The sequence below is a fragment of the Myodes glareolus genome, chromosome 18, assembly GCF_982192425.1.
Source record: "Myodes glareolus chromosome 18, mMyoGla1.1, whole genome shotgun sequence".
Taxonomy (NCBI): Eukaryota; Metazoa; Chordata; class Mammalia; order Rodentia; family Cricetidae; genus Myodes; species Myodes glareolus.
The window spans coordinates 68,374,846-68,384,205 of record NC_142043.1 but is presented as its reverse complement, the minus strand read 5'-3'; the positions used below and the strand labels follow the sequence as shown (position 1 = coordinate 68,384,205).

The window sequence follows — 9,360 nt, the reverse complement described above, 5'->3', positions numbered from 1 at the left end:
GCACTAAATTCTCCCCCTATGCTGAGTCTACACCTGCGGTGAACTCTTTATCTCCATGAGTTTGCACCTGCACAGGGGTCGGGGGGCTCCTAGCATCAAAAATGGTTGGGGTCCAAAGTTCCATGGTTTTGCCCTCCAGCAAAAACTGTCCTGGTGGTGCAGACTGGGACTCACCACAGGGAAGTGTTGACAATGGGGGTGGGGATGACGTGAGTGTTGGGTGCAAATGAGCAACATTCAGCCATCCCATCCACAGGTCACAGATGGACTGGACAAACACCTGCGGTCTCCCTCCCTCAGTAAGGAGGGCATCCCAATTGGGTAAGACCCTGGGGTAACTCTCAACCTCCAATTGACAGACAAGAGCAAGCAATGCTGTGTGAGGATGGGAAGCCCCAGGAGAGCAGGAGGTCCCCTAGGGGTGCCCAGCACCCAAGGATCTCCTAACCAGAGCAGACCTGAGCTACTGAACAAGCCCAGAGAAGGGCATCTTGGGGAGGAAGGAGGTCAGCAGTCCCCAGGCAGAGAAACTGTATACATACACGGAACCGTACAGAATAAAGATGCTTTTTGTGTGAATATGTGAAAACATGTACATGTAAGAGACCTGACTTCAGTTTTGGCTTTGGACCACAGAACATGGCAAGCCTGGGGGTTACAGCATGTCTTGGAAAGGTGCAGAAATTGACGTCTGGAAGTAGGCATAGTTACCCCTTGCACAGAACCACCCAGAGTTTCTTCTAACTTTGAAGACCGAAGGGCAACTGTATTTGTGGGCAGATGGGGAGGCAAAGCTCACATAACCAGTGGCAGCCCTGTACTGGATCAGGGCCCTGGGTATGATGTCACTGGGAGCATCCATTTGGGGATCTGTTCTTGACACCCAGGCTGTGTAAGCCCCGGGACCCGCTGGGGACTCCTGTGTGTAGGACGAAGCCAGCCTTTTGGGGGAACAGGAGTGCTGTAGGAACCTGGGGAGGCTGAAATAACAACGCAAGCACCAACACACACCCGGGAGGAGACAATCACATTATTTAACCGTCAGTCAGGAGGGGCTTGGACGCAGGGCTAGTGGGCTCCTGGGAGCCCCTTCTGGCATAGGCTAGACATTAGCTCTCTTCAGCATCAGGGAGGAGAGGAGGTGCCCAGGGAAGAAACTGTGCGGTCAGGACAGTGCCCAGAGCCCTGGCGACTTCAGCCACTGGGAGAACTTCAGTATCTCAATAACCTGCCCAAGGCAGGCCCCGCACAGCCCTCTGGTCTGGTGTCCCCCGAGAAGGGGCCTGGTCTTAAGTGGCAGGCCATTCCTGACAGGGACAGTGTGTCACAGAACTTCCTTCCTGGGGAGCGAGAGCTGGAGCCCTGAGGCAGGGGAGTGTGTGTGTTCCAGCGTTCTTAGCATCCCGTGGATGTGAGAAAGGGGATTCATCCCAGAAAGCCACACCCACGGGCACTAAGGAAAACCCTGAGGGGAGAGTGGGGTGCTGGCCCACCCTTGCAGCACCTGTCCCCAGTATCTGCTGGAGTTTCGGGCATTTCTTTCTTTATCTTCTTTGTTACTTTTTTTCCTCTCTTTAAATAATTAATATAATTACTTTTTTAAATACAAAATACACAGTGTCCTTTCTCTTCCACTTATTTGGAGGGACAGGGAACTGTTTTAAATAAAAGTCTCAGCTCTCTAATGGGTGCCCACCCTTCCACTGGGCTGTCCCAGCACCCCCTGGTTCACCCCACCCCTGGCTGTTGCCCCTGACTTGAGGCTTGAGGTGCCCTGGCCCAAAGTCCCCTAGATGACAAGGGGTTTTCATGGGAGGTGGCGTGAAATTCATGCTGTGTGACTCCAGGCGGGTCTGCTTTTGGTTGACAGGGTCAGAAAGGGCTTAGCCCATAAAGCAGACAGGCCCCAGAAGCACGCCTCCCCGCCTTGTGGGGGACCCCAGGTCTGAGAAGGAGGCATCCCGCACGGGCAGCTGCTCCAACACCGGTGTGCGCACCTCCAATACTGTCCGGCCTTGCTGGGTCTAGACAGAGAGGCAGGGAAGGAGAGCTATGAGCATGGGGGAGAAGCAATGGACCCAAACCCAGCCCCAGGCTCGCCTCTCCTGAGAATCCTGACCACACCCGGATGGTTCTGGATGTATGGACTAGGTATACTTATGTGTGTGCCCTCCATGTGCCTCTGCCAGGCATCTGAAGGTCCACAAATCCATGAACTTGTGTAACTGCATCAACGCTGGTGTGTGTACACACACGAGGCCACCGAGATGGCTCACACAAGTTCAACGCCCACTCCCCCCCCCTTAGCCCTTTAAGCTCCCACCCCTCAGGCACAACTGACACCTGGAAGCGGGCTCCTCCCTACTTTCCCTAGGCATCCCACCGAATGCTCTCCCCATCTCCTTCCAGTAGCCCAAATCGGGGACCTGCCTCCCACCCAGTATCTCTGATTCCCACCTGACAGCCGTCCCTGAACTCCTTGACATAGGGGCTGGTCTCGGGGCTCAGTTCATCCTCATTGGCCCCCCGGAGTCTCAGGGGGCCATCCTGGGATACTACAGAGCAAGGGTAAGAGACATCCTGGTGGGCAGAGACGCTGAGCAGCCGCAGGAAGGTGAGCTGAACCACTCCCACTGGGGAGCCCTCAGAGTCCACATAGGAGAACTGGGGAGAAAGAAGAGTCAAGGCTCCAGCTAGCAGCCACAGATATGGTAAGGGTCAGGGGAGGCACCGTGGGCTCCAGCGAGCAGCCACAGATAGGGTAAGGGTCAGTGGAAACACTAGACACTGAGGGGTTCTGGAAAGCAGACACAGACGGGGTAAGGAACAACAAACTTCAGTCTTGGGATTCCAGGAAAGAAGACAAAGAAAGCATCAAAGGTCACACAAAAAGGAACGAAGGGTCAGGATGGGCAAGGGTGGCAGACTGAGGACCAATCAGCTCGTACCTGTGTGATGTCATCCCTAGGTGTAACACAAGTCTCCCCTCCTGCTGTAAAGTTGCAGAACACCCGGAAGGCATCCCGAGCGCAGCCCTGGTTGGGGTCAACCCAGTACTCTCCTGTTGGGTGAGAACAGGGAGGTCAGATCACAGGCCATGCTTCGAGATGCTCCTCCATCCCTGTGCTCCCTTCCCTCCTCTCCCCAAGGCTCCCAGCCAGAGTCACGGCCCAGGATCCCAGCCAGAGCCACAGCTCAGGCTCCCAGTGCTTTCCCACTCACAGCCCTGTGACACCCCTAGCCCTGGCTCAGTTTACCTCCTATCACCCCACAGCCCACCCCAGTCTCCAGTTAGTGCCTGCAGCTCCAGTATTGATTCTGGGCTCCCCTCCAGAAGGAGTGTGATGGGTAGCTGCTATCTGTGTGAATTCAGGTATGTGTGCACACATGTATGTGTCGACTCTCGTGGGCACTGCTGCCCACAGATGAAGCCACGTCAGCTGCTAAGACCCCAAAGCACTTTTCACCCAGTTGGATGTTGCAAACCTGTTACAGCTACACACCTGTGACTACCACACACCTGTGACGGTTATACACCTGTGACTGTCACACACCTGTGACTGTCACACACCTGTAACCAGTTCATGTTAGATACCACTCCATATTAGCCCCACTCCAGCGCTGTCCCTAAGACCCCCACTCCAGCGCAGTCCCTAAGACCCCCACTCCAGTGCAGTTCCTAAGACCCCCTACTCCAGCGCAGTCCCTAAGACTCCCACTCCAGTGCGGTCCCTAAGACCCCCCACTCCAGCCGGGCAGTGGTGGCGCATGCCTTTAATCCCAGCACTCGGGAGGCAGAGGCAGGCGGATCTCTGTGAGTTCGAGGCCAGCCTGGTCTACAAGAGCTAGTTTCAGGACAGGCACCAAAAAACTACAGAGAAACCCTGTCTCGAAAAAAAAAAAAAAGACCCCCCACTCCAGCGCCGTCCCTAAGACCTCCCACTCCAGCGCCGTTCCTAAGACACCCCCCCCAGCGCTGTCCCTAAGACCCCCACTCCAGCGCCGTCCCTAAGACCCCACTCCAGCGCCGTCCCTAAGACCCCCCACTCCAGCGCCATCCCTAAGACCCCCCCACTCCAGTGCCATCCCTAAGACCCCCCCACTCCAGCGCCATTCCTAAGACCCCCCCACTCCAGCGCCGTCCCTAAGACCCCCACTCCAGCGCCGTCCCTAAGACCCCCACTCCAGCGCCGTCCCTAAGACCCCCACTCCAGCGCCGTCCCTAAGACCCCCACTCCAGCGCCGTCCCTAAGACCCCCCCACTCCAGCGCCATTCCTAAGACCCCCCCACTCAAGCGCCGTCCCTAAGACCCCCCCACTCCAGTGCCATCCCTAAGACCCCCCCACTCCAGCGCCATTCCTAAGACCCCCCCACTCAAGCGCCGTCCCTAAGACCCCCACTCAAGCGCCGTCCCTAAGACCCCCACTCCAGCGCCGTCCCTAAGACCCCCACTCCAGCGCCGTCCCTAAGACCCCCACTCCAGCGCCGTCCCTAAGACCCCCCCACTCCAGCGCCGTCCCTAAGACCCCCCACTCCAGCGCCATTCCTAAGACCCCCCCACTCAAGCGCCGTCCCTAAGACCCCACTCCAGCGCCGTCCCTAAGACCCCCCCACTCCAGCGCCGTCCCTAAGACCCCCCCACTCCAGCGCCATTCCTAAGACCCCCCCACTCAAGCGCCGTCCCTAAGACCCCCACTCCAGCGCTGTCCCTAAGACCCCCCCCACTCCAGTGCGGTTCCTAAGACTCCCCACTCCCGCACGGTCCCTAAGACCCCCACTCCAGCAGCCACTCGGCCGTCCCCAGCCTGAGACCAGTACTGACCATCGGGAAGCTCGGGGTGACACAGCTTCAGGTCCTGGCAAGTGCGAGCAGGGCTGTCCTGGGTCCCCGTGGGCTTCCTCATCTGCTCGATCTCCTCCCGCAGAGAGTCCAGTGAGCCAAAGATCTCCTCCAGCCCGGCAGGGGTGCCCGGGGCACCACCAGTGGGCTCAGCCTCGTCGTCCTGCATCAGCTGGCTTCCATCCACAGAGCGCCGGGTCTTCTTGGGCATCTGGATGGGCAGTGGCTGGATCACCTCACCCGGGGGCCCCTGGATGGGGACAGAGGTGCAGTGAGGTCGCGGTGAATGTATAGCGGGCCCGGTGCATCAGGTTGCCCAGCCAGAGCAGCAGGTACTGGGCACTGCCTGCTCTCCCCACTCACCGGGTGTCCTGGGGGGCCCTGCACGCCCTTCTCTCCCTTAGGTCCGGCTGGGCCCTAACAAAGGAATTAAAGAGGTCAAGGAGGGGTCAGGAGATGAAGCATGGGCTCAAGGTCATAAAAGGGTCAAACTGGTCTCCTGTCGGAAATGAGGGGTTCCCCACTGCGAAGGGGGGGAACTTCCGCGTTTGCCATGGAGAGACAGGGTTAAGCCCAGCTCAGGGAGGGCAAAGTCAAAGCTAATAGGTCACTCACTGTGGCTCCTTTGGCTCCTTTGGGGCCAGCGGGTCCCTGTAAATAAACAGAAGGAATCAGCACAGGAATGGACACAGGCGTGGCCAGACGAAGTCACAAGTCCATGGACCCTGGGTTTCCACATGAGGGACACAGAAACATCAGAAGAGAGAACCGTGGGGCGCTGAGAGCCGAAACGGTCAGTAGTGGGGTTAGGAGGAGGTAGATGGTGCACTTACCGGCAGGCCAGGAGGCCCTCCAGGACCAATGGGGCCAGATGCTCCCGGGATGCCCTAGAACAACAGCACGGGGAGAGGCTGGGTCCCTCAATCCCTCCACCCCGCAGCCCAGTTCCCACCCCCACCTTCAGCATGAATTCCACCGTACCCCCCGAGATCTCTCTGAGCCATCCCTGTACCCACCGTCTCCCCCTTCTGTCCGGGGGCGCCCTGAGGGCCAGGAAGGCCCCGGTCACCCTTCTCTCCTTGCTCTCCCGTCGGCCCGATCAGCCCGATGAGACCTGGGTGACCCTGGATAAGGGGGAAGGTGGTCACAGGGATTCTTAAAGACCTTACACAGATGGAGAAGGGCAGGAAGATAGGGAGATGGGCACGGGATCTGGGGAAAGCTTCAGCGGACATGAATAAGAACCCCGAGGACTGGGTACTGGGGGCCTGAAGCAGAGCAGTGGACACTGGCCATTCCCATGGGACCTGGGATTGAGACCATGATCCTGGATCTGTCACTCACCTTCTCCCCCTTGGCTCCAGCATCACCCCGGAGGCCAGGAAGCCCTGGAGGTCCCTGTAGGGAGACAAGAAGTCACTCTCCCCAGAACCTTCGACTTCCTCCCTGGCTCTGGTCACTCCTGAGCCACTCATATATCCCAGTTACTTACCACAGGACCTGGGGGCCCAGCCTGACCTGTGGCTCCAGGGCGGCCTTGCTGACCCTAAAGGTAAGAAAGAACACCGCGGGGTCAGGAGGGCTATCCCCACATTACACCCTCCCAACTCCTTCACACTGCAACCTACCACTGAGCCTGGGAGCCCCCGTAGACCATCAGGGCCAGGCTTTCCTGCTGGGCCTGCAGGACCCACCGAGCCTGTCTTTCCTGGGGCCCCGACAGCACCAGGGTCCCCCTGAAACACACAGAAAGAACTTGTTCTCAAGGCAGAGGGGGGCAGAGGGGGGTAGAGGGGGGCAGAAGGAGGTCTGAGGCAGAAGGGTGAGGCGGGGAGGAGAGGACGACACCTCAGGATCCCTGGCAGAGGAACAGGGGGGACTCAGCAGGGAAGGGGGGGCATAGGGAAGGCATCTGGAGATAGAACTTGGAGGAAGAAGGGAGGGTAAGTCCCAGCACCCAGGGTGGCCTCTCCCTCACCTTGGCTCCCTTCTCTCCTTGCCGTCCCTCTGGACCAGGAGTGCCAGCAGGTCCCTGAGGAAGAGAACAGGGAGGAAATGAGAGTCAATAACCAGACTCAACTCAGCCCCTCCTGCTGCATGCACACACGCGCACACATGCAAAAACCTACATACATATGCACACACACACACATGCACTCTTAGAAAGGGCCACGCACAAATACTGAAGACCGGAGCAACCACACCCACTGCTAAAACACGCAAGGCACCAAGCACACCAAAGATGGCCGGCCGCATGTATCACAAATAACCAGCTAACAGTCTCTCCCTGCCCATCACCTGCCTTTGCCTTGCCTCCATCCACCTTATCCAAGGACAGGCAGCTGAGTCAGCATCACTTACCCGCTTCCCAAGGGGTCCAGGGGGCCCATTCTCCCCAGTGGGACCAGGGGATCCCTGCAGAGAAAGGATATGAGGAGTGTGAGTAGGATCCAGTCAGGACCTCTGGGAACAGGTACGACCCAAAGGGTCAGTGAGAAGAGAGGGGCACCGGTCACTCACAGGCTGTCCTGGCTCGCCGTCCTCTCCCCGGTCACCCTTAGCACCATCCTGGCCCTGAAGGGGTGAAAAGAGTCAGGGGAGGGTCCCCAACCTGACTGGCATCTCAGTCAAGACTCACTCTGGCCATCTGCTCTCACCCTGCCACACCCTCGAGACCCAGGCCCACCTGCTACAGAGAGGCCAACCCATAAAGCCCCACCATCTTGGCCTTTCCCCCTCCCTCCTCCCTCAACAAGACTCACCCGTGGGCCAGCTTCTCCAGGAGGCCCAGGGTCCCCAGGAAAGCCAACGGGACCCTAATCCAAAGGAAGAACAAGGTCAACACCAAAGCTCCCTAAGGCCATCCAGAGCCAACACAGAGCCCCATGGACACGTCGCCCTTGGAGGAGGGTCTCCTGTGCTCCTCCCCTCTGCCCATCACTTTAGCCTCCTCAGTGCTCCCAAACCATGGGAGAGCACCCATCCCCACAGCCTCCCTCCCAGGGACCAGCCCGCCCTCAGGCTCCCCACATTCCAAGGTGCCGATGCCCCCACACACCGATGTCCTGGGGTCTCCCATTCTCAGACTTTCCTTTCACTCCCCAAACTCACAGGGTTCCCCTTGGGGCCATCATCGCCTGTAGGGCCTTTAGGCCCTGGTGGTCCAGCCTCTCCCGCCTGCCCAGCCTCTCCTTTTTCACCACGCTCACCACGCGGACCCTGCAGAGCAAGTGAAGGGAACAGATGGTCTCAAGGGAGTCTTGAAAGTCAGGGAAATAGTCTAAGACAGCCTCAGCCTCCCCTCAGCCACTTGGTGACAACTGGACAATCATGGTGAGGCCTATGGGGAATGTCCTGGCCCTTCCTCCCTTCAGGAAATGGTGGCTGGGTTCCTTCAGGCCCAGGGATCAAGCAGGTGGAGGTCCCAGGTCAGAGAGAAGGACGAGAGTACAGCGAAGGACAAAAGGTGTGGGGGACAAGGCCTCAGAACTGCCACTCACCTTCACACCCGGCTCGCCCTGGACGCCTGGAGACCCAGACTCTCCCGGCTCCCCCTACAAAGAGAGGAGCATCAAAGTCCCCCACACATCCTGACAACCCCACATCTCTGTCAAAAATAAGCAGAAATCTAACCCCATTCCCCCTGCCAAGACTGGTCCATTCACCCCTCTTCAGCTACCTTCTCTCCAGGGGGACCCAGGTTCCCAATGCCTCCAGGAGGACCTTGTGGGCCCTGGAAGAGGAAGAGAAGCCATTACGAGGGGAGACAGAGGACTCAACTACATGGGTCTGAAGGGACAGGGGGACAAGGGACGAGATGACTCACATCAGCGCCATTGGGTCCAGCGGGGCCGCGAGGTCCTGGAGGGCCAGGTGGTCCCTGGGTGGGTGGGGTATGAACACATCAGGATGGGGAAGGAAGGGAGAGAAGGAAGTCTATGGCTGAGCAGGACGGTAGGGCTGTGTGAGCAGAGGTCCAGGCAGAGAGCAGATGGCAAGGCTACATGCAAGCCATGAGGTCGGCAGTGGAGTGTCAGGCTGGGGACAGGCTGGGTGGCAGGTGGATTCGAGTCAGCAAGGGTCACACTCACCATAGGCCCCACGTCTCCTGTTTCTCCCTTCTCTCCAGAAGGTCCTGGCAGGCCCTGTGCACAGACCCAGTGACCAGCCCATCCAACACCCAACCCTTGTCACTCAGCCCCTAACAGTCCTCTGTCCCCACCTCCCCTGTCTTCATCAGGGGGTGACTGGCAGGGTACTCACAGACCCTCCCAGAGCCTACCTCTCAGGCCCTGTTCCCATCTCCGCTCACCTGGAGGCCAATGGGTCCCGGGGGCCCATTGAATCCTCTTGTTCCTTCATCGCCTTTGGCTCCAAAGTGTCCCTGGGGCCCCCGAGCTCCAGGCTCCCCATCAGCTCCCTGGAGCAGGGACAAGGACAGAGTGATAGGTCATGGGTCACGTGTCCGCCATCCATAAACTCACACAGACCTGAGCATCAGACACAAGGACAAGGGGGA

At 58.7% G+C, this 9,360-nt stretch overlaps 1 protein-coding gene across 2 annotated transcripts in view; it reads right to left on the bottom strand.

Moving 5' to 3' along the window:
• Positions 1-1,010: 1,010 nt before the first annotated feature.
• Positions 1,011-9,360, bottom strand: part of Col11a2 (collagen type XI alpha 2 chain) — a 28,228-nt gene continuing 19,878 nt past the window's right edge. For both annotated transcript variants that reach the window (XM_087898430.1, XM_087898431.1), the window contains 21 exons: positions 9,154-9,261; positions 8,933-8,986; positions 8,668-8,721; positions 8,521-8,574; positions 8,342-8,395; positions 7,953-8,060; positions 7,604-7,657; positions 7,362-7,415; positions 7,203-7,256; positions 6,820-6,873; positions 6,470-6,577; positions 6,334-6,387; positions 6,186-6,239; positions 5,858-5,965; positions 5,675-5,728; positions 5,457-5,492; positions 5,205-5,258; positions 4,824-5,091; positions 2,949-3,061; positions 2,458-2,664; positions 1,011-2,024 (listed from right to left, as the gene is read on the bottom strand). In XM_087898430.1, coding sequence (XP_087754556.1) covers positions 1,884-2,024; positions 2,458-2,664; positions 2,949-3,061; positions 4,824-5,091; positions 5,205-5,258; positions 5,457-5,492; positions 5,675-5,728; positions 5,858-5,965; positions 6,186-6,239; positions 6,334-6,387; positions 6,470-6,577; positions 6,820-6,873; positions 7,203-7,256; positions 7,362-7,415; positions 7,604-7,657; positions 7,953-8,060; positions 8,342-8,395; positions 8,521-8,574; positions 8,668-8,721; positions 8,933-8,986; positions 9,154-9,261 — 1,845 coding nt within the window. In that variant the 3' untranslated portion in view covers positions 1,011-1,883. The remainder of the gene's footprint in view (positions 2,025-2,457; positions 2,665-2,948; positions 3,062-4,823; positions 5,092-5,204; positions 5,259-5,456; positions 5,493-5,674; positions 5,729-5,857; positions 5,966-6,185; positions 6,240-6,333; positions 6,388-6,469; positions 6,578-6,819; positions 6,874-7,202; positions 7,257-7,361; positions 7,416-7,603; positions 7,658-7,952; positions 8,061-8,341; positions 8,396-8,520; positions 8,575-8,667; positions 8,722-8,932; positions 8,987-9,153; positions 9,262-9,360) is intronic.